The sequence below is a fragment of the Lepisma saccharinum genome, chromosome 14 (genome assembly GCF_977018435.1).
Source record: "Lepisma saccharinum chromosome 14, izLepSacc3.1, whole genome shotgun sequence".
Lineage (NCBI taxonomy): Eukaryota > Metazoa > Arthropoda > Insecta > Zygentoma > Lepismatidae > Lepisma > Lepisma saccharinum.
The window spans coordinates 69,678,808-69,704,957 of record NC_139242.1 but is presented as its reverse complement, the minus strand read 5'-3'; the positions used below and the strand labels follow the sequence as shown (position 1 = coordinate 69,704,957).

The following is a 26,150-nucleotide window of genomic DNA, read 5'->3' as shown; positions in this document are numbered from 1 at the left end:
AAACCCTGCCGTTGATCACTGTTTTCACAATTGAGATTTGGTCACACTGACGCATTAACGGTAATCTTACAATCTATATATGTGGTTGTTAGGTATGACATGTAAAGAGACTCATGAAAATGCTGGCAAATTATGGTATGAAGAAAAAATCAAGAAGATGCAGAGGTGTAGTACAAATTCATTATGGAAGAGATATTGCTACAATTAAACATGGCTTCAGTACAAATTAGAAGAAATATTGCATATAATGATTCAAGATTATGTGAAAAAGATTCCAATTGGAAACAATCTCCAAAAATGCATAGGTATGAGTAGTAGATGATGATTATGGAAGAGATATTGCCATGGTTAAACATGGCTTTAGTAAAAAGAGAGAAATGTATGTGTAAATTCCCAAAACACAGAGGTACAGAGAGAGTAAGACAGAGAAGATGGCAAAAGAAAGCAAGGAAGAAACATAGAAGCAGTCCGGTCTCCTCTTTCGTCGTTTAAAACTGAATGTAACGCCTGCCTCTGTTGCGGAGTTGTTGGCGCTACGAAGCCAGAGATCCTAGGCTCGAATCTTTGATAAGACATGTGGTTTTGTGAATTCATGATCCATCCTCATTGCCGTGATTAACCTAGAGAAGTACAAAGCGGCGTAAAATAACCAATAATGAAATACAACTAGAATTTAGCATACGAAAGTGACAGGAAAAGACTAGAATCGTACGAATGTAAATGAATGAGAGCTAGATACAAACTGAGAAGGCATATGAGCAGAAGGACCCGGATGTAAAGCTGTCCGCACAAGATTCAATTTTTATTGAAACAGAGCATTCACGATCCAACAAAATCGACAATTGAAAACCGTTGAACAGCGTTCTTGTTGGAAATCTTGAAAGGTCTGAAAATTCATGCGTACAACATCAAAGAAAAAAAATGTCAATTTCACATTTTGCCAAGAGGTGGCACTGTGTGCGCCAAGCAAAAAGATAATCAGATTAGCCATCAACTGCGACAAAGACAATAATGTTATTTCAAAAGAAAAATGTATGGGTGTGTTTCATGTAATGTCAGGATGCGCACAACTGCCATGTATGCGGATAATCTGTTTGCATGGAAATATCCACCACGTAGCGTTCGTTACATCTGCGCCAACTGCACGTTTGTTTTAAATTACGAATGTCTGTGTTAGTATCTACCGCCCGCCCTCTTGAATTCCGTATACTTTCAAGAACTGGCCTCAATCATGGCTGGTCGAAGCAACAATGCAACAGTTTGCGACGTAGGTGAAACACACCTATGTCAAAAACTCGAAAGAGGGGTGATGCATGTATCTCGGTATTATAGTCTAAGTGAAATCTAAAACAGCGGGTGATCATAATGAAAATGTGACTGCATGAAATATCATTTCCACTGATTTCATTTTGGTTATATAAACTGAAATTTAGTATCAACTCAAGATACGAATTATTTCACGGCTGGTTGTTGAATGCAATTTATTATCACATCACTCCTTGCTATAGAAGCATATATACAGGCAAGGATATTACACGCTTTTTACTTTCCTTTCTTGCAAGTCACTACCACTTGTTTCATCTTTTCGCACAACTTTCTCTTCGCCAGAGAACATAAATAAATGGTATTCTGTATCTCGATGCTATTCGATAATCCATTTTAGTAACATGTGCTCTGATTGGTCCAGAGTTTGTCATGAAGGGCTTTATTTAACCTTTCGTAATTAGAAAGTATTTGGCGGTAATCTTGAATTCGATAAGAGATAAGGCATATGCTCTGGCGTCACTTGCTTTAAGACTGGAATTCAATGTGTCGTTCGTGCTTCATTTGATCGTGTACGGACAGCTTAAGAAATGATATGCTGATATGATAAGTGAAAAGAGAACGCCTAGTGGACAAATTTACCAATGAAATATCATTTTCGGGGGACATGGAGTTGGAGTGAGAGAGATAGAGAGGAAAAGAAAGGGAGGAGAGATAGAGAGAGATAACGAAAGATAGGGCTAGAGAGGGGAAGAAAGAAAGAAAGAAAGAAGAAGAAGAAAGGGAGAGAAACAGATAAAGAATGATAGAGCTAGAAAGAGAGATAAAGAAAAGAAGAAGTGTGAGAGAGAGAGAAAGAAAGAAAAGCAGAGAGAGAGAGAGGGGGGGGGGCAAAGAGGGAGATAGAGAGCGAGAGAGAAATAAAGAAAGACAGGGCTAGAGACTGGAACAGGCACGAGAGAGAAAGAAAGAGAGAGAGAGAAAACAAGCAAACAAAACTTTGAACCCTAAGACGGTGTAATAATAGATCTACATTAACAAAATTGGTCTTTGTGAAAAAAATTATAGATGTAATGAGTGAGCTATCAAATCAGGAATCCAGTGCATTATTAAAGGCATGGATATGTGATGTTTGTTCCAGTAAGATATTTCAGCAGTTCATAATGATCAGCATGCAGAGATATACATGTGACATAACGCAAACTACGATTATAAGCAATGCATTAGTGAACACAACTTGACATACAAACACACTTTTTAAATAAGAACTATGCTAAAATAAAGAAGGTAAATAAAAAAAATGGAATTGACATTAGTGTTCGCTGTCCAGTGACTCATGTCTACATTCAGTGGTCAGTTGCTTTTGGATGCCTACATGATTTGCATAGACTAGATTTGAATCCTGAAGAAGGCATGTGAGTTGAGTTTGTGTCCGTATGTACTTCATCTTCATCGTCGCGATAACCTTAGAAAAGTAAAGGGCAACGTAAAAGAACAAAAATATGTCATTTGCACCATATAAAAACTATAGAGTAGAATTCTCAGTTAGCTCTGTCAGTAACTATAATGATATGATACGATACCCTTCTTGAGAAATAGCCGTAGTACATATGTAGCTCACTTTACGTAACTGTGTAATCTAATATGACCATATGCAGTGGCTCTATTAAAGAATTGGTTGGTTGAATTGGTGTTTTAAGGGTTTGCCACTAGATGGCTTTGTTTATGTAAGGGGTGTGGAGAGAGTGAGCCTCCGGAAGAAAATCGCTTCCTACTGATTAGTCGAGTGTATCTCTTATAGTAGTGTTTAGTATTTTTAAGGTTTTTTTTGTTGTTTTTTTTGTCATCCTTTAAAGATTTTAAGATTGAATGACTATAAAGGTCATACAATAAGATGCTAGTCACACTGATTGTAAAACTTGAATCTTTAGATATAAAGGGAATATTTATTGAGTTTAGGTGTTTGTCTGTACTTTTTAGAAGATTTTGACTTCTAGATTGTAAATAGTTTTGAATATCGTCTCATTGCTTGAAAACTACACGTGGAAGAAACAACGTGTCTCTTTTGAAATGGATTCCTACACGATATGTTCTTGGCTGTGGAGTGGTTAGTGTAATGCGTTCTGAAGACAGAGTTCGTAGGTTCGAATTCTGCGTAAGGCATGAGTGCAGTGGCACCATGGGTTGAGCTCGTAGATTTGCTTTATTTTTATGTAAGAATATATGTCATAATTAGGTTGATGTTTTGCTATGAAATGCCGTTTTTGGTCATTTGCCAGGACAATGTAGACTTTTACATATAAAAATCGTTTCAGTTCAGTGAGAGGAATACATGAGTTTTATAGTGGCTATTTTTGCCTATTTTAGTATTTATTTAAGTTCTATTTCGAAAATAACTGTTTACTTGAGTGCCTAAAATGAGAAAATGATGAAAATCAGTTTAATTTCTGCATATTCTGGTTGGATTTTGAGTCTCTTTTTCTTCATTCAACCCACGTCCGTCAATTTTATCACACTGTGCTATCGCATGGTGCATCTGCTTGTAACAGCCAATCAGAGTGCACTGTAGTTGAGGGAAAATGCATCTGCAACAACTGATCAAATTGCATCACATCACTTTAAAGGCAAGAGCTATAACTCGAACCCCTCATTCATTAGAGAGGTTGTGTGTAATGGATGCAGTGCTTTTTTGCCTGACTGTTTTGAGAGTTTTTAGTGACTATCAATTCTCATCCTAGTTGTAAGCCATTTCCTCCCTTACTTTCTTAACAATATAACGACGGATGCATAAATGATTTAGGACACAGAATAGCGTCACCATGGAGGCGTAACACATTATGAAGTATTTTGAATAACACAAATATGTAATTAAGTTGTGAGATTTCTTTAAGTGTATGTGATAAAACATGTTCTTTTAAGAGTCAGGACTTTATTTCTAAAATAAAATAATGAACAGGCACATTATGGGTTGGGCTCGAGCCCCACAGGCGCCACTGCATTGTGTCTGTCCTATTTATCCCATCATTCATCTTTTTTGTCTTGATTTGCTTGAGGAAGTTAAAAAGGGGCAGTAAATTAAATAGAATAGAGTGGTCTGAGGCCGTTGCCATCCTTTGAATGGCTTTCTGATTGTGGACCATGAGTCACTGGATGTATACTGAAAAGAGATAAAAAAAAAAGAAAGGAGATAGAACTGCTTCCAGGCGACAGAAGACTGAGTAGTGTGAAGTGTAGAGGAGCGAGTCGTTCGAGTTTCCATGTAACCACTACATCCCCTACAACCCTTCCCCTACTGAATTACAACTACGAAGGGAGAAGGGATTGCCTCGCCCGCCTCTCACAAACGCCAACAGAGGAGAAATTTTCACCCACGCCCACTAGGCCATCACACCACCCCGGTACCGAGACCAAGATCTCCGGAACACCCATTAAAACGTGGCACGTCAAGGGGTGGAAGTATGGAGTTTTCACCAACAACTGCTTTTTCAGCAACCTGCTGGTGCCTACGTCCCTCCCGGCCTGGGTTACATCCCCCACGGACCATTCACCCTCCGCAGTGCTGGTTCTTTCCCCCTTTTAACCCTCCCCACCCTACCCCTTTCCCCTAACTGCTAGTCGACCCGTAAGAAATATACTCCAGTTTTACCTTGGCCCAATAACTGGCCTCTTATCGGGGGAGAGTTTTCTAAATTTAGACAACGAGTGTGTCATTTTTTTATTTTTTTTTGTTTAGTGGAACCTGAAAGAGACATAATTCATTTTACTAATGTTTGTGAAAGACTGAAAAATAATGTATATTAGCAGTTTGAAATTAGAGTATTTCTTAAAACTATCCGTTTGGCAACCTCTCCTGAGAATTAATTAAAGGTGAGATGACCCACATAATAAATATGGTTTGAAATAAAACCAAAATCGTTTAAAATGGCATTTTATTGTAAAAAACAAGTACATTATCAAAAGCAATCTTTTTGTTGAATTAAAAGTAAAATATTGTAAAACCATTACATGACATTTAAACCTAAGAGAAACCTTCAAAATTCATCGACAAATTTGTTTTTAAATAGAAAATTGAAAACAATTTCTAAGTAGACATATTCAATTTCACACAAGGCTTATTCGTAGTTCTTTATTTCCCCCATTCTCTCACTGTCACCATACAACGTGCATGTCTCGTGCATGCACTTGTGACGGTCTCCTTTGGATGTTGCCTTTGCCTAGTCTTCCAAGCATTCTAAACCTTTTAATTTCTTTCCTACTTATGATTCCATCTTTTCTTTGTCGGATGAGGATTCCAGAGCAAAGGTTCCTAGGTTGTTGTCATCACTGGGGAACGGATTTTAAGGTGCTGCACCTTTCCAAAAATATAGCTGTTTTCATTCCGATGGTTTGAGAGATGTATGTATTTTAGGACATGAAATCAAGTAAAATTAACACACTTTGTTGCACCTTTTCATGAGATTAGCACATTTATCCTCATTTTACCTGCTCTTTCATGCTTCATCACCTATTTCCTTCATTTTCTTTCGTGTTTTGTGAAAAATTGGATGGAAAAATAAATGATTTTCACTCTTCTTGAGCAGCTACATAAAATCCTATAGTCTCGTTTTGTAGAGCAGAACGAGAGCTATAAGATGGCATTCAGCCCAAATAGTTCCCAAGAAAATGTAGCAAAACCCGCGAGAGAAAACACAAACTTCAACGAAACCTATTCGGCAGAACCACAGTTATCTATGTGGTCCACGTGCATTACATACAGAAGGTGCAGAAAAAGAGAACACTGAATAAAGGCATTTTATCAGCACCTTAAAATCCTTTCCCTAGTCATCACTTATTGGCTCAACTTGTATTCTTAATCTTGCAGATTTCCCCTTAATCTATGATTCCTTACCTTTCGTCTGGAATTTCTTAGATTTTACTAAACTTTTACGGAATATCTTCATTTATTCATTCTTAAAAATTATTACAATTATTCTTTTACAGTAAATTATAAACAAAATAAGGTGGGACATCTATTCTCACATGAAATTAATGGGGCATCTCTCCTTTCTCTAAAACGAGGCATTTGTCCCTTTGTCTAAGGAGAGATGCCCCACTCTGTCATGCTCGTTGAAAAGACGACATGCTGTGATATCATAGGAAGAAATTTAAAAAAGAAGCTAAATTAACCATTACTTAGAAGTGTAACTGTAAATAAAACGTTGATCTTTTACTCTTGAGGCAGAAAAGGGGTGCAACTTATCTTTTTCCTCCGTGATTTAAAAAGAAAAGATGCGCCAACTCAGATTCCACACACGATAACGTTCAGGCTGCACTCGAGATCAATGAATAACTTTTAGTTTAAAAACCCCAAATTTTAAAACCCAATTATTCAAGGAGCCATTTAAATATCTGTGACAGTCATCACTCGTACCCAAGCTGTGCTTGGAACACAGTTTGCAATAAATGAAGATATTTCGAAAGAAAACCACACAACCATTCAATTGAATGCTCTACAATGAATTCTAAACAGATGTAATTTTTTTTACCATTTGGTATATCGTAGATATCGTAGCAGGTTTTCAAAATTAGAGGAATTTGCATGACACATTCCTTAAGTCAAGCGATGCCTCAACAAAATATTCTCTATAATATTAAAATGAGAAATTTGTGGGGTCATTGTATTATAGTTTTGCATTTCGTACATAAATGTTTTAAAATATCATGAAGAGAATTACTTGTCAATGAAACAAATGCAAGCAATAAAGAAATTTTCTGTTGATGTCCTCAACGTCTTTTCATTTTTTTAAATACTTACACCATATCTAATCTGCTGTATTTCACAAAGTTATTGAACATGTTAACACTAAGCTTGCTGCAAAATCAACAGTAAACTAAATTTTCAATTTTAGAGAGAATATGGAGTAAATTGTACTTACCAACCATTTATGACTTTTTTTCTCGCAACATGCAACATTTGGAGTTTGGCTGTCGTCACAGAGCCAACTGACTGTCACGCTGCCCACTGACTGTTGTCACCGTGTTCACTGACTGTCGTCTATGAGTCGACCATGCCCCTGAAAAGTACAAGGTGAAACACATAGAACCAAATGCTATAATGTTATTTATTAACAACTGAAGCTAAATGTAAATAGAAGTTAACACAGTACGACCAGAGGCGGCACTATAGGGAGCGGCAACTCAGGCACTTGCCCGAGGTGAACACTGCGTTAGATAAAAATAGTTGTTTGTGTGTGATTTATCAGGAATTTAGAGGAGGCTAGTGCTTCCCACCTTGGTGTCATATCTAGATCTTTATTTTCATAGCTAGAAGCACCATTCTACAGTTGAGTCCATTTTGCATCCGTAGTTATGCAAGTGAACATTCGCACCCAAAAGTGTCTCGGGAATCTCTGGTGCGTGAGCGAACAAAAGCAAGTCTCTGCGCAAGTAGTAACTCAAGAGGGCTCGACCAATAAATGCGTGAGAGGGAAGGGGATTGCTTGGAGGGGAAGAACGACTGCAGCTACCAGCGTGTTCTGCTTAGCTCTGCCTACTCCATTCCCCTCCCCCCCCCCCCTTCTCTGCCATTATGCATAGTATTGTTCCAGAGATTCCCTGGATAGAGTATAGACTTTTCATTGACATCATAGTTTACCTGCTTCCAACAAGGCACTCCTCTTGGCAGGTGCTGTTGCTGGGATGTCTTCCTCCATGTTGGCTTCTTTGACATCTTAGCTTGGTTACGTGCATCATCTAGCATCTTTTGGTTGGTGAAGCATGACAATGCCTGTGAAATAGAAATGGAATTTTGTCTACAATTCAATTCATTGCCTGAACTTGCAATGACAGGTGATATGTACAAAATAAGTGTAAAGATAGATAAAAGTTTATTTCTTTATCCACAAATAATATCGTTGAACTGTGAGGTAAGAATCAAACCATTGCGCTGTGTCTTTGCCAAGGATCGAATCCGTTGTCTTGATTACGTATTTTACTACCATGCTGAGATCCATCCTGTATTATGATAATGAATAGGCTAAATGTATTTGTGAAACTACCTTCTGTAATTGGAGTTAATTTTTGTTGATGGCAGCAACTAATTAAATAATTAGATTAGATATTCATTTCATCTAAAGTTGTCATGTTTTTATGTGTAAGAAATGTTTATAGATTTGGCATCATTGTTAAAAATAACGAGGTTTAAAGGAAATAGTAGCATAAACGTACTTTCACACACAATACAGTGTTCGAAAAATTAGGATAATAAGTTTATATTCTTCCTTTATAGGCCAAACAAACATGACAAATACGGGCTGTCTTAATTTCAATCTTTATGGGAGTGCCCTTCACACATATCTCTCATTTTCATGGAGGTACTAATGTTTTGTGTTGCTATTAAAGAAAATGAAAATCCACAGATATTTTGTTCATCACTAATTAGCTCAGTCAAGTGGCTGTCCACTGTGGTAATACGTCACAATTAATAATTGGGCATCAAGCGATAATTGACAATCGCATAAATAAATGAATAATATCAATTGCTAGGCTAATTTTCAATTAATAATAATATTTATTGAATAGTGATTGAATTTTATAGTCGTTTCATATATCTGTGGAGGCATTTACCATGCACCCCCTCATTATAAGAAAATAAAATTCCTGATGCAAATGAAATTTCGAATTCTTTATAAGTTTACTGAGCACACAAAAAGCAAATATGTTCAATTTCTATTATTATTAAATAACTCTTACTTACATTTTTTTTTCGTTGATTGAATTTTGAGATCTATTTTTTTTTAGTTTCATGACAAAACAGCTTTCATTTTAAGATGATAAGTTCTATAGAAACAACATGCAAGTATTGTTGCCTTCTAACAATAACAGAGTTCAGATCAACCCAGACCTATCTCCAAGGGAACCAAGAATTAGTGACACACTCTTTGTTGTGAGAAATGATGTACAGTGGGCTGCATAAGCATTACCAAGCAAATTGTCCATTACCATGCTTATTTTATGTTTTAGCCAATTAGAGTTTCAAGAATTTAAACAAAGTATCAGACAAGCTGCTGACGACCTACACCAGTATACATAAACATCTATTCCTTAAAAACTCATAGGATTCATTCGAAATTAACAAAAATAGCCATGGACAATTTACCAAGTAATACTTGTGCATCCTCATGTACTCTTCGCGACTCCTTATTGTCCACCCTGAAAAAATTCAGTCCTGAATTCGTAAATTTGGCAACATAGCACTTCAGAGCCAACTTGCAACAGTTCTTCTTTCTAAATAAAAAATGCTCTTATGAATTTTCATTCTTTCACATTCCATGATGGTAGAAACCCTAAACTAGTAATACAATACATAATTAATTAAACAAAACTCGTAAGTAGATATGAGAGTGCTGAATTTCTTTTTACGGTTCTTCGTTCTGAAATTGAAAGTAGGGAAATTCATGTGCAGTTTGAAACACTGAATAGGTTCTCCTCCACCTGGAGGAAATTATAGACATGACATCATGTATGTATTGGCTTCTTTAAACTGGTAGCTAAGTTTATCGTGATAGTAGAGATAGTGTGATTGTTCATAAAGAGGGTTGGGTCCCGGGTTCGATACCCGGTGGAGGCACATAGTGGTTCGGATCCAACTTTAAACTGTAGGTCCAGTCCTGATTAGCCTTACTGTGCATAAAGTGGACTTAAAACACCAAATCAACCAACCAACCAACCAACCAACCATAAAGAAGGTCATCGTAGGTTCGATTCTCTATGGAGGCATGACTTTTTTTTTCAAGAGTATAGCGTTGGGCGTAAAGTTTATCCACCGTGCTTGGAAATTAACTTTGGTCTGTGTATTTCACGAGGTGAAAGGAAACAGTAAGAGGTGCAGCATTTCCTTAAGCTATTTCGATGGTAGGAGGCAATCATGTGTCACGTGGAATGTGCAGAATCAAGATAGGTAGAGCTAAGTTGGGGGAGGGGGGGTCAGAATATTGCGAATTTAGTGGAAATAGTGTTAATTCAAATACTTGGTTGAAATAAGACAAGTATTTTGGATACAAAGCAGTGGCGAATTAACGATCATTCTCTGCTTTGCATTTTTTAGATGTCACTCTGTATATAAATAGTTATTATAGAGCAACCACAAGGAAAAAAACCTTGGACGAAAAGTCCCCGTGCAGCTTCTTCTTCTTCCGTTCAGCTTGGGCCATAAGTAAGTGTGGTTCACTCTCCCCCTCCCCTCCTCGCGGGAGTGCCGTGCACAGGAGTCGCTGGTCTGCGCAGGTATCTTTGCTTGTAGTTCCACTATAGTAGATTTATCGCATGAGCCTTGGTCGCAATAGGCCAAGATAGGTAGAGCTAAGTTGGGGGAGGGGGGGTCAGAATATTGCGAATTTAGTGGAAATAGTGTTAATTCAAATACTTGGTTGAAATAAGACAAGTATTTTGGATACAAAGCAGTGGCGAATTAACGATCATTCTCTGCTTTGCATTTTTTAGATGTCACTCTGTATATAAATAGTTATTATAGAGCAACCACAAGGAAAAAAACCTTGGACGAAAAGTCCCCGTGCAGCTTCTTCTTCTTCCGTTCAGCTTGGGCCATAAGTAAGTGTGGTTCACTCTCCCCCTCCCCTCCTCGCGGGAGTGCCGTGCACAGGAGTCGCTGGTCTGCGCAGGTATCTTTGCTTGTAGTTCCACTATAGTAGATTTATCGCATGAGCCTTGGTCGCAATAGGCATTTCCTTACGTGAATTGGTGATTTGCTATTGGTTTTAGATGCATCGCAAGATGGAGGTGAGAGTATTAACATCAGTCAGAAGGAATGGACGTAACATAACCAATCTTAGCCATTTGAACTTTAAACTTTCCTCTTCGTTACAGTACTGCACATAGAGAATATCTTTTAATTTTGTTAATATTTGGTATACTAAATAAATTTGTCCTTCTAATCATGAATCTGTTGTTAAAATGCCGCGGACACGTCTGGATATCGTGGAAAAAAATGTTGATTTTTTTTTAAAAAAAATAATAAATCTTTTTCGCGTTGTTTTATGAATAAAATTTTAGCTATGCTTGCCTAACCTAACCGAACCTAACCTAACCTTGCTGGAAATGGTTCGTGGGGCTACCCGCAAATGGTTTGTGGGGCTACCCGTGTATAGTTCGTGGGGCTACCCATGAATTTTTACCCACGTCCGCGGCATTTTAACAACAGGTTCGTGATTAGAAGACCAAATTTAGTTAGTATACCAAATATTAACATAATTACAGACATTCTCTATATTCTTCATTCATACCAGATTTTTCTCCACAAGTTGTGAAAATCATGATTTTTTGAGAATTGTTTGATATCATGCAGGGTATTGTGAATAAAATGTCGCATAAACTCCTCATAAATTTGCCTCTTTCTGCTCAAACTTGATGGAAATTTCCTTTAGGTGGAGAAAAGCCTTATTCAGTGTTTCAAACTTATCTAATTTCAAGTCGAGCATGCAGAATCGTAAAAATTCCTCAAGATACTTAATCCAATTTACTACTTCTGTTTGAGTGTGTGTGTTATATTAGCGGTGTATAGTTTCTAAGATCATGGAATGTGCGACTTCTTCATGCGTAAAAGTGCTCCGTAAAAAATCGACAAAATATGTGGTAATTAGTGAGTGTTAGTGTAAGTGAGGGAGCATGCGGTAGTGTAAGGTGTGCCTTGGGTCGCAGGACACCCCCACAATCTGTTCCGGTAAGTACTTTCTCAAACACTGCCAAAATAGTAATCGTGTGCACTCTCCATATATTTCTTATGGAGAATACTGTTGCCCGCAGATGAACGCAAAAGACACCCCCTGCAGCTCACCCAAGGAGTAGTTTGCTTTGCTCACCCCCAAACGCTCACGTAAGAAGGACCAATCTTGATCTGAAAATAAACTAAAAGTGAATTCACCCTTAAGCAAAATAACTGTTGCGAAACAAACATCCCCATGCTATCCTTACGGAGCCACGTCAGTTAAGCCTAACGGATGTCAGTGGTATAAATAACAACCAGACACAGACAACCCGAACTCAGTTAGCTTGGTTAATAAACATAGTAGTTTTATGAGAAGCCTGATTGACATTCTGAGACCCCCAGAACCGAATTCAATACAGTAGTTCCAGTTTTATTTGACAAATACAACTGCCACGACACGGCGTAATTCTCGGCTAGAGGGGTCTGTGCATTGCCGGGGCGCGACGTCATTCTCACTCACTCAGCTGTTACAAAGGACATTCACATAGCGTGACGTCACTCGAGAGTATGAAGTCCATTCCAATACTATACAATACGCGTCAGTTCTCGTAGCACCGGGCAACCTGTGTTTGCGACCGTGCGATTGCAGTTAACGGCCGCTCTCCGTCTATTGGCTTTTTTAATCCAGATTTCATCAGTGCGCACAACTTGGACTACTGTTGGTGTTCCTCATGGCTCCTACCGGTGGCGCCACACCCAAAAACAAAAATTCTACCCCCAAGCAAAACACTCACTTTGGTTTCGAACAGGGTGGCCCTGTCCGTCATTCCCCCCCACCTTCACCTCTGACAAAAAGGAAGCCTGATTCGCCCCTACAGCAGCCCCAGGACCACTGGAAAAAGTCATTCAACCCGTCACCTGCAAACCCCTTCAGCCCCTCAGCCACCCCTTCCTCCCAGACACCAGGCACCAACGTTCAGACATCAAACTCCAATGCGACTGGCGTATCTTCAATAGACAGTGTTCCCGTTTCTCAGACTATCAAGCTAGAGATGCACAGAAAACTGGTATTAGAAATTACTACCCTCGTCGCTAAAGATAAAAACATATCAGAAGAAAGAAAATCCATCCTCTTAGAACTGATGAGCAAATTAGAACAAGTACATGAAGAAACAGTGTCGGAGAACAAATCACTCAACGCCGTAAATAAAATCCTTCAAGATAGAAATCACCATGTCCAATCTGCAACCCCTAGAGAAGACGTATTATACTCCCAGGTTGTATCAACAAAAAAAACCGACAAACAACAACAAATACAGAAAGCCACATCTACCGTAAAGCACACTGTCTTTATGTCCGACAAAGATAGGAAAATGAGTGCTAAGAAGATACAGGAAATCTTGACCACCACAGTAAATCCAGTGAGGGAAAATATCAAAATCAAAAGCATAAGAACCACAAATCAAATGGTGATAGTGGAAACAGCTTCCAGAGAAGGAGCCGAGAAATTAATTAATAATAAAGATCTTCCTAAACACAACATCAAAGTAGAAAACCCTCGAAAAAAGGATCCACTTCTGATCATATATGACGTTCCGGCCAATAAAGACCCAGAGGAATTTTACACAGAATTTTACAGCCTTAATCTCCAAGAATCAATTCCATATGAAGAATACACAAATGATTTCAATGTGAGATTTAAAACAGGACCCCGTAACAGCAACACAGTACATCTAGTTGTACAAACCACAAGTAAAATTAGAAAAATCCTTCTTCGCACAGAAAACGTATATTTACCGTTCCTATCTCTTTTCATCAAAGATTATATCGTGGTTGCACGTTGCCTGAAATGTGGAGATCTGGGCCACGTAGTAAAATACTGCAAAAACAAACCCTTGTGCACCCATTGTGGAAATGAGAATCATGAACGCCAACACTGTGATAAAAAAAAAACAACCGAAAACATGCGTTCCATGTAAAAACAGGAACAAACATGCAATAGTAAAGACAACAAAGACTGCCCAACATACACCCTCATGTGGCAAAGACTAGTGGACAAGACAGACTATGGAGAACACCCCTAAAACAAAACGGAAAAGAAATCCACCAAGTAGAAGAAAAAGAAACGCTAAAAGAGCGGCAGCATACCGACTAAAAAAAGCAATCGATTTAGTAAACTCTTCCACGCTAAACCCAGAAGCTCCCCCCTTCATGTACCCATATAGCACATACTTCAATCCCCCAACCCTTCTCGACCTCTCTACTGAACCGTCCAACCTATCGGAGAATATAAAATTCACTACAAACACCCATTCCATCCTCAACGACCCTTTTCCAACACCTTCTGCCCCAATTGAGGTAATAAAACCTGCTCTGACACGAACACCTACATCTGACACATCATCTCACACCCCTCTCACATTCAAGAAAATTGAACTCACTGCAGAAGACACACTTGACTTATATGACACCGATCTCGATACTGACTCGGAACCTCCATCACCCTCGCCAGAACACTCATCCCATCCCTCGGATCCGTACCTAATATATAGAAACTTCGAACACAACTTGAAACTTTCACGCCTAGAAGAGAGAGATATTCTCATTACTGCACTGAGACTACTAGTCAGGAAGAAGCATAGCAAGGGCAAAACTATTACCTTCCCCATACCAGAAGCAGTGGACAGGATAACGTTAAAAACTTACAACCTTCCTACCGACACAGAGGAGCTGCTCCGGCTAACCGAGACAGCTTTCGGACGTCGCGGAGAGTCCCTGGTACTTGACGATGTTTACGCGGACTTTGTAAGGGCACACGGGAGAATGGAGTTCATAGCTACAAACGAATGGCCCCGATGCCACCAATTAGTACGGCACTCATAGATAACGACAAGATACGCGTTGCACAGATCAACACCAGAAGAAGCAAGCTTGCAACACTTGAAACAATCAATTACTGCAAAGAGCAATACATTGACATAATTCTCATGCAAGAACCATACACATCCAAAAACAAAATTCCCTACATACCACTCAACGTTCACACAATTCAGGACCGCAATCAAACCATGGCAGCAATAATTAACCTAAACAGAAATCTAACAATCACCAAAATAGCACAATTTTGTGACACACACATAAATTGCGCTCAAATATCTTCCGAGCATGGTTCTTGGATCCTAATAAATAGTTATTTTCAATTCAGCCATGACATAGACCCATATTTGGAAAAAATCGACCTGATCTGCAATGCGTACAAAAACTACAAGATCATAATCACAGCTGACACGAACTCCTCCTCTCCGTGGTGGTACAGCCAAGAAACCGACACCAAGGGGGTAGCCATGGAGGAATTCATTTCTGAGCACAACCTACAAGTCGAAAATCAGCCAGATAATCCCCCCACCTACAGGGGAAGGGCGGGCGCCTCAAGCAACATTGATCTAACACTCACGAATGCAAGGGCCTTGGGCGATGTCCAAAACTGGAAAGTTATAGATCTCGCCACAACAAGCGACCACAACTTAATACTATTCGACTTAATCTACAGGCAACATCAGCTTGAACAGACAAACCAGGAGAACATATTGAACTGGAGAAAAATCGATCATCAAAAATTCCTAGAAAAGCTCATTATCCCTGAACAATTGGACCAACAAAAATCACTCAACACGCTCGCAGAGGAACTCTCTGCAAACATCAGACAAGCAATTGAAAATTCATCACCCAGAAATAACCAAAGGAAAATGAAGAGGAAGCCATGGCCAAAGAAATTAACCAACCTTAAGAAACAAATGCAAAAAGCCAGGAAACTATATCAAAAATCCATCATCGCACAATACAGAAATGCCAACCTCCAGATTTACCGTGCCAAAAAAAAGCAATACGAAACCGAGCTACTAAATTATAAGACACAACAATGGAATATCTTCATCGAAAAACGTCTGGAAATAAATAAATGGGGCACCCCGTATAAAATCGCTACCGGCAAAATAAAAAAACCGCAAACCATTTCCACCTTAATTAATGACGAGAACAACACGAATATGACAAAGGACTTGGAAGAAACCATCAACTTCTTAATGAAGAATCTCATACCAGACGACAAACCTGAAAACGACAGCGAGGAAAATAAGGATACAAGAAAAATCTATCACCAGCCATATCCAGAATCACCAATATTATCTTTCACTACCCAGGAAGTAGAAAACGAAATAAGCAGCATGAAAATGAAGAAGTCCCCGGGACCAGACGGAATTCCTGTGGAAATAATACAAGAAATCACCCCAGTACTTACGCCTTACATTACTCAACTATTTAATGAGTGCCTTGTTCAGAAGATATTCCCAGAAACCTGGAAGGAAGCAAACTTAATAATCATCAAGAAACATCCAAATAAAGATGAAACCAGGGTCAATTCATACAGACCAATATGCCTTCTCAACGTTTTGGGAAAACTCTTCGAGAAACTTATCCTAAAAAGACTCAAAGAATTTCGCCTGCTCAAACCCATATCAGGGATACAATTTGGGTTCACGAGAGGTAAATGCACTGACGATGCATTACGCCTGCTATCGTCTACAACACAAAACACTCCAAACAAGTACATGGTTGGAATCATGGTGGACATCGCCGGGGCATTTGACAACTTGTGGTGGCCCAGCCTTTTTCAAACACTTAAAAATATGAACTGCCCAGGTACACTCTTCCTACTTCTGAAAAGTTATTTCTCTAACAGAAAAATTAGCATCAAATATCCGGATCTACAAATGAGTAAGATCACGTCAAAAGGTTGTCCTCAGGGTTCCATTCTGGGACCCGAGCTTTGGAATACTAACTTGGAGCCTGCGCTTATGAAACTACAAGACCATCCAGACATAGACCAGATCATAGCTTATGCGGATGACATTATCATGCTCACTTCCGGTAACTCAAGAAGGGAAATCGAAGATAAAGCATCCACTGCAATCAATACGCTATCCAATTGGTGTGATCATGCTAAACTCAAAATAGCTTCGGAAAAGACTCATTATATTATCCTTAAGGGGAAGTTACAAAGAAACCCTCAAATCAAACTCAGAGAAAGAAATTTAAAAAGAGTAAGAGAAGCTAAATACCTTGGCATTACTCTTCAAGAGAAGATGTTTTTTAACAGACACATAGCCCTGGCAACAACCCAGGCCGAAACAACTATAAACAGTCTAGCCACATTGAGTTCAGCAAACTACAACCTTCCACTATCACACATAAAAACATATCTCATTACCATATATAATTCTATTATTTCCTATGGCTCGCCCCTGTGGGCCATGGAAACCAGTAAACAGTACATTAAAAACAGATTGAGATCTTCACAACGCAAAGTGATACTTCGCCTAACGGGTGCATTCAGAACAACCTCAACCCTGGCTCTTCTCATGATTGCGGGCCTACAGCCTATTGAAATTGTTATTAAAACTAGAGCATCAAAGTATTACTTTAGAAATGGACAAGAGGACGAAATCTATAAACTAATTGGAATACGCCCTGCCACGGTACCAGAAATTTACAACCACTTGTTTAGCGTCTGGCAACAGGAATGGACACAAGCTACGCAAGGAAGGAGACTTCACAGCTTCCTTCCAAACATAAAAGAACGACTTTCGATGGACCATTTCCATCCCACGAGAGGTCTCATACATTTCCTAACGGGACACGGTCCCTACGGTCAACACCTATATAAGCACAACCTCCGACAGACTGATAAATGCCTGAAATGTAAAACCGAGACGGACACACCGGAACATAAAGCCTTCTTTTGCCAGACATCAAACAAACAAATCGAAGATTTAAGACAAAAGCTACCAAACTTCAACACGTACCAGTTAATAAGAAATCCCGAGCACTTTACGTCACTAAACGACTTAACAAACCTGGTGTCGAAAGAGGAACATTCCCTCTTCAAATCCGGCATCACTCACCTCCCCATTCAACCCCTACCTCCGGAATGTAATATACCCCCCAGAAGATCACAAAGAATCCACCTTCGACAAACTCAACAACAGGACATCCCTCCTTAGGACTAAGATCACCAAGAGGATAATGAAGCAGAACCTCCCACAGGAACATCAAGAAGGAGACACTAATACAGAAGACAGTGATACGCCAAAACGAAAAAAGGTTACGTCTCCCCGGAGAAAGGCAAAGGATAACACTGCAAGGACTCGACCTAGGAACCAACCGAATTTAACCAAGATTCTTCTTTTTCGTAAAAAAAAAAAAAAAGGTAAAGCTCTCCCCTGTGCTTAGCACCACGCCATGAAGGCGTATAGGGGGTGTGGGGGTAACGCCCCACACTTTCTTGATCCGGTCATGAATGGGGGTGATGTGATCAGCATCACGCCCCTGACCGCCTTTACCCCCCAGGGTTTCCCCCAGGTACCCATGTTATTCGACGCTGGGTGGACGCCGGGGCCGCTTCCAACGTTAGAAAAGTTCCCGGATTTGAACCGGCCGGGGATCGAACCCGGGACCTTTAGCATGGTAGTCAGACGCGTTACCGACTGAGCCACCGCGGCCAGTTTCGTTTCTTTCTTAAATTGTAATCTTACACCCCCTTCTTTATTCTCGTTACTAAACACACTGCAAACTTCTCTCACTGATTCTTGACAATTCTCTATATTTCCACTACCGAACGTACTAATGTACCCGATACTTCCCAGGAAATCCCTCCCTACTTCTTCCCTTCCTGATGATGTCCCGGGTACCAACCGTCGTACCGATGTTCATCCCAGTCCGACCAACTCTTGCTGGTCTCCCGCAAGTCTCCTTGCATCAGGTACCACTCGTTCTTTCATATCTCTTCCTACTATTAATACGTACATCTCAAAGCCAATAATACTCTCACTATCTCAAACATAACATACTAGAACATAGACCCTGCTTAACATTCATAGAATCGTGTTAATGTCCATTCCTCATCTCATCCATCAACACTAATGCACACGACACACAATAAAACTTATCCTAAGAAAACATTACCCACCCAATTGCACACTTATGTAATTTCGTATCTGTGATCATAAATAATATTAATGTTAAACACTAACACTTATTTACTTCCTACTATTTCTAACCTTTATCTTAATCTTCTTACCTTGTAGAATGATGTGAAACCAAATTTGTTCAGGAAAACCGAACAAATTTGGTTCTTCACACTGGGACATTCTTGCCAATGTCACAGTGAATTATTGTAATTAAAAAATAATGGAAATCAAGGATGAATCAAAGAAAAGCGGGGGAATCCGTAAAAAATTCACGGAACTGACGCCCTGGGTTAATTTTCAGGTACCAGGGCATAAGCACATACCTCCGAAAGTAGCTTGACTACTTTTATCCGTATACATAAAAAAAAAAAAATAATAATCGTTCTATGTAACCATATCTTGTATACTGTTTAGGAAATAAAATTCTTTGTTAGTTCAAAAATCAAAAAAAAACAGGTTCGTGATTAGAAGACCAAATTTAGTTAGTATACCAAATATTAACATAATTACAGACATTCTCTATATTCTTCATTCATACCAGATTTTTCTCCACAAGTTGTGAAAATCATGATTTTTTGAGAATTGTTTGATATCATGCAGGGTATTGTGAATAAAATGTCGCATAAACTCCTCATAAATTTGCCTCTTTCTGCTCAAACTTGATGGAAATTTCCTTTAGGTGGAGAAAAGCCTTATTCAGTGTTTCAAACTTATCTAATTTCAAGTCGAGCATGCAGAATCGTAAAAATTCCTCAAGATACTTAATCCAATTTACTACTTCTGTTTGAGTGTGTGTGTTATATTAGCGGTGTATAGTTTCTAAGATCATGGAATGTGCGAAATTGGAAATCTTTCACAGCAGCATTTTTCGTCTAGTTGAATGACCGACTCGAAGTTGGCTATCCTCAGCTGGCGCTCAAGTGCAATGTTGCTACGTTTACAAATTCAGAACTTACAATTCTTTCTGAGCGGTCAATTAAGAAGTTAGGAAGAGAGCATTTAATTATTATGTATGCATACTTACTTTCTTTTCCCTTGTTAATTGAATCTGCCAGTTAATGCTGCCATTCTTTGAGACATTTTTACAAGACAAGCTCTAAGAAACTGTTAACATGTGAGCATTGTTGTACTGGTATGTACATTGTTGTACTGGTATGTACATTGTTGTAAGCCACCACAATGAATCGGGCAAAGGTATGAATCATTATTCTTTAAATAGTAAATGTTCACTTTAATACCTTGTCTACAGATTTTCCTTCTTAAATTTCCATACACCTTAAATGCTACTTTGAGGTACACATTTTTTATATAGTTCATTAACTATATTGCAACAATGAAAAAGATTTTGCTGTTTTTGATAGAGATATTCTACAAAGGGATAGTGTATGTATTGAGTAAAGAGGTACAAAATTATCCACAATATATTTGTGAAATAGGCTATTAAAATTTAATGAAGTCGTAAAACTTCATTGTTGGATATTGTATTTATTTGACGTATCATTTACCATAATGCTATAGAACTGAAACATAATAAGTAGGGATATGTTACTAAAGAAGGAACTGAATATCCTTTATTATGGCCAGAAAGTAAATATGTGACCTACGTATACACATCGAACTACACAATTTCCGACAACGTATGCACAAAAATATGGACATAAAAATCCCATTTTTTTTGTGTTAAATAAAGGAATATTAATAGTAATATGGTCGACATCCATGTAATCAACATGTTCAATCAGATAGGTCCGTACTTCGCACTGGTTGAACTCAAACATTTTTGCACTAACATGTGACGTAAGTGAAACACGTCTATTATCTCGTAGTCAACGCATCAGTTGCTTCAAACATAATTACATTATTCTTACTTGCTCTGTTTGGTGTATGAACTAACCACACGATTGTTTTTATTTTTTGTTTATATTTTGGATTATTTTGAACTTTTACTACTTTCCATTGCTGATACACTCCTCCTTTTTTTCTGATAAGAGTATTAACTGATTTCATAAAAATCAATAACATTGCTGCACACCTGTGAATTTTGCCTAAATTCCACTAATCAACCTGACGTCATCTTTCATCAGTAAATACCCTGATCGACAAACCTGTATGTACTTATCTTGATTATGTGCGTAGATCTGGCAACATGGCACTCGGTTACCATGACAAATGGTGCTGCCATCTGTTATCGAAAAACTACCACTAAATCACCTTTAGTATGGCCTTAAGGAGTCAACAATTTGTTTAGTAATAACACTAGTGTACGTGTAGCACAGAAAGTGAAAATACTAGGTATACATTTTTATACAAATATCAGAGACACCATTGAACATAATATCTGGTTAGTAACCGAAAAAGTGATATATAGTTTACGTGCAAATCAACTCAGGTTTCTTTGTTTGAAATCGCGAGTGAGATACGTAAACTTCTACGCTTTATCGAAGCTTTGGTACCTATCCAACAGATTGACCTTGTCAGCTAAGCAAATAGCTAGGGTGAAGCAACAGGTTGGCAAATTTCTCTGGCCTGACTCAGTGTTCCGCGTGGCTATGAGCGAGCTATATATCCCGGAAAAGAGGGGAGGTATGAACTTAAAGAGCGTGGCGATACAATCAAGAGCTTTATTTATTCAAAGCGGTCTTTCAGCGATATATTCTCCAATTGACTCCACCACGCAACAAATAATAATTTCACTGTTAAAAGATGTACCATTAACAGCACCAATGGATATAAAAATTATTCCCAGAGAATTAATGTTTTATACCAAGATCGCTATTGATACATTTTATAGAACTGTGCAACATACTTATGACAGTCCTTCTGCTGTCAAACAGATTTACAGAGAGCAACTTAGCGCAAATATAAGTATAATAGTAAATAATAATTATATACTTAGTATATAGTAATAAGTCATGTGTTTTGCTGTCTCCGGTCATAGACCCTCAAAGTTGATGGTTTAGCGGTCTCAGCCACCCAAAGCTGATGGTCTAGAACATTTCAAATGTGTATTTAAAGTTAAGTTCATGTGGGACAATTCAGAGTAAACTTTACAAGAGAAGAAAAATAATACATTAGATCCTCTTAAGCAAATTATTTGGGAGGCTCTGCCCCCACATCATTAACATTGGGGGGCTCGAGCCCCCCTAAGCCCCATGGAGTCGGCACCTATGCTCCCATATTATGTATCCCTCCATTAAGCAGCCCCGGTGGTGCAATATAAATTAAATTATATATACATAAATTATATTGCACCACAGGGGCTGCTTAATGGAGGGATACATGATATGGGAGTTTCATTAAGGCTTAGATGAGTGTTTTTTATTTCGAATTTTATTATTATTATTCACAAATATTTTTTTTAAAATCATATGCACCTTTTTAACAAATCCTTGTTTTTTTATAATAAGTGACTCGGCATGATTCCAGTGCCAAGAAAAGCCTGAAGAAGGGGAAAGTAGTTACCCGAAACGTTGCTCTAATCAACATTGGACTACTCGCTAATCATAAGTAAACAATTTTAGTGTTTTTAGGGGGGGGGAAAGTTTTTTTTTTTCTTTTTAATAAAGACATTTTTTTCCTTTATCTCAGTGAGTAATACGCACTCGTGCTATTATGTGGGGAGGACCATTGGCTCTGGGAAATGTCAAGGTTTGCAAGCATGCTGGCAAATAAGTGAACTCCCTAGAATTCTCAAGTGTGTCTCCCAAGTGTGGATACCTCATGTATGACAAGAAAAATTAATTTTGTTCCAAGAAGTGTATGTCAAAAACTGATAAATCTTCAGAACTGTTATGCAGCTATGTGTGCACATATAATAAATTAACAGCTTCCTCCAAGTGGGTTGATTGAATTTATTTATCCTCTTGTCATTAACTGACTATACAAAGAACCCATAACCGTGAGCTTTGTGTAATTGTTCCTAGTACCATCCCCCTGCAGCCTCCTCCACTTTGAGTACTGGTGGTGAGCATATTTTTCACAGCATATGCATCTTAAGGTTATAGTTAATTTGAAAGCAAATTCATTAGAATATTTATACTAAGAATACTTTGCTTCTTGCAGGCAAAGGAGTTGCAGAGTGGAGTTGAGATTGTAATTGCCACTCCTGGCCGCTTGACTGATTTCCTGGAGAAGAACACAACTAACTTGAAACGATGTACTTATGTTGTTCTTGATGAAGCTGACCGCATGCTGGATATGGGTTTCAAACCACAGATAAGGAAAATACTTGAACAGATCAGTGTAAGTTAATTTTATTTTGCTATATTAGTAGATGTAATACGGACCACACACATAGCCATCAAATCGACAGCTCAACTCAAAAGTTTGCTTATCATACCTAGTTGTTTCAGAATTCACTTCTGTATCTCTTTTTTTTTTTTCAATAGATGTCAGAGGCTGTGATCTGTTGAATTCATGGCCTGAATGTATGTGCTGTTAATCTTTAGCAATTTCTCATAAAATCAAACCTCCTTTTGTCATGTGTTGCGAACATGACTGGGAAAAGAGTATCATACACATCAGAACCATTAGACTGGCTTATACATTGAAACCCTGATTGTACATTTCTTTTATAATCCCGTAAATAGAAAACCATAAAGCAGGACAACAATTGCAAAAGGGTGAAACTTAAACGAGATAACAAACAACAGCACAATTGTCTTTTTTGAGGGAGTAATGTATTAATAAGAATGTATCAACAGGAAAGATGTAAATTATGGAATTCCAAGGGAAAAAAGCAAGATGAGCAGTGAAAATAAGTGGCAGATTAACCTGTCCTGAGTAGGGACAGGAGATGACTGGTTTTACTGTCGGATTAAAAATTATAGATACTCGAGTTTGGAGTCCAATTAAAAATTAACCATTAGAACTACATAAAAACGAGTTATATCAAAATTTAGCTCATTCATTTCTGCGTTATTCTATGCTACCCATTTTATTTTTTTGATTGACATTGACTGGCAGTGACAGCTTGCAATTTATACTGTTCAGTGGACATTGCTGTGTGCTGTGGTGCCATGTTCCAAGTACATCTTTACTCAATTGAATAAAATTCTGTATAAAATCAGTTTCTCAATGTGAATTGACAATGATAAGGGATTTTAAAAACAGCTGCAAAGAGATTCAAAACAAGACCAATATTGCATTTTTAGGGCTACCCGATACTAAGAAAAAGTTATTTTGCAAAATTGATAAGTACGATTTTTTGATAAATTTGAAAAATCTGAAAATTCAGAATTGTGTTTAAAACCTTTCTTCCTGCACTATACTAAAATTTCATCATGATCGGAATACCCGTTTTATTATTTATGGAATTTCAAAAAGAGCGATTTTTTGGACAATTTTTAAAAGAATGCACTTTTTTGTTCTCACGATAATACAAAATATAAGGTATACTTGAAAAAGAATTGGTTAGCATCAAGTTGGATTGGTTTAATTCGCGATTTAAATCACTTTAAATAAATTATTTATGAAATAATGTTCATAATGACTTTGTAGATATCAGAATCACTTTTAGTGAAAATACATGTAAAAATTTAATGGTGTTTATTAGGCTCTAAGAAAGAAAACAAAATATATTTACTGATGGGTTTAGGGCATATGAAAGGAAATGTGATATGTATACTATAAGCACACTTAAATTTATCTTAATTTAAAATTCGATAATTTTCATAGGCAAAAATATCAAACATTTTGTGTAGAAAACTATACAAAATACTAATCATGTTAAACCATAAATAGTGTCAATATCATTAAACTGTAAATAAACATGGCAGGTGATATTTTGCAAACTATCATTAAAAAAATTGCCAAAATTCAGCTATGAGAACTATAAAAAATATTTTTAAGTTACAGTTAGAGTGTACATCCAGAATGTTCTATTTTCACTGGAGGGAAAGTTACTGAAATTATTGTAGTTTCATTAGCATAACACATTCAACGAACATTTCCATAGTAGATTCATGTGTACAGTATCACAAAGAGAAAAATGTATATTTACATATAATTTTGTATTTGCTTTAATCAAACAGTTCAAATATTTTACAGAGGCATTTACTAGAAAAAGTGTTTTTAAAAAATTGATTTAAATAAAAAAAGTCTGATTTAAATTAAAAAATAATCAGAAAATATTTTTTAAATAAAAATCATGATTTTTACCTACCCTGGTTAGCATAGATTAAGGCAGATTTGAATAAGCTTAAGTTTGATGGAACTCGTTTTTGTGTAGGTCTACTGGCTACTCTAGTATCTATAATTTTTAATCCGATAGTAGGTGCTGCCTGTCATGTTCAGTGAAGGTTTACTGTTAAATTTAGACATCCGAATGGGTGGAGTATCCATTTACACTGTTAATTGTTGATTCAATATATTGTTAGATGTAGAAAAAAGTGTGGGGGTGAGATTGGGTGAGAGATGATCATCATCGCTTGCCACAATTAGTCTCTCTTGAATTCTATTCACCCTCTACAGTTGTTACAAGCATAAAAACACAGTTCTTTGTTGCGACATTTCAGAAGAACACATACTCCCTTCATCAGACATTTATTTTTAGTTTGATTAAAGATAAAGTTAAAACAATGGTTACAAATCTTAAATATTAGGCAGTAACAGATTTTTTTGTAGCGTATTTTAGAATTTCAATAAATAATAATTTTCAAACTTTTAACCGAAAAGGTCATGCTTTCATGAATATGGTATACATTTAACTTTGGCTCGTTAAGTATTTGAAGACAAGGTGCATTTCATGTTGTCCCAGTTCCCATTCATTCATGCTGGATCAATATCCAAAATTTGTTTCCTCCAGAAACAAGGGTGCCAACGACATACTTGGAACTTATCAAAGCATTCCTCAGGGAAGATTATTTGCCGTTGTTATTGAATTATTTTTTTCCCCCCACAGCCTGATCATCAGACATTGATGTTGTCTGCAACGTGGTCCGAAAGGGTTAAAACCTTAGCAGATGACTTTATGAAAGACTACATCCAGGTCAACATTGGCTCTGTACAGATGGCAGCAAACCACAGTATTGTACAAATTGTCGAGGTGTGTAAAGAGCGTGAGAAAGGAGACAAGTAAGTGATGAAAAGAGGGCAAACTTGTTAAACACTATGTGGTAGGAAAAACTAGATGTGATTATCCTTACATATTGACTTGTGGA

General features: G+C 37.7%; 1 protein-coding gene across 1 annotated transcript in view; it reads left to right on the top strand.

Annotated features, from left to right (window-relative positions):
* The window catches only part of LOC145999001 (putative ATP-dependent RNA helicase DDX5), a 77,012-nt gene that overhangs the window by 35,755 nt on the left and 15,107 nt on the right, over positions 1-26,150 (top strand). Inside the window, exons 6-7 of the mRNA XM_083135855.1 lie at positions 23,053-23,232; positions 25,892-26,064. Coding sequence (XP_082991981.1) covers positions 23,053-23,232; positions 25,892-26,064 — 353 coding nt within the window. The remainder of the gene's footprint in view (positions 1-23,052; positions 23,233-25,891; positions 26,065-26,150) is intronic.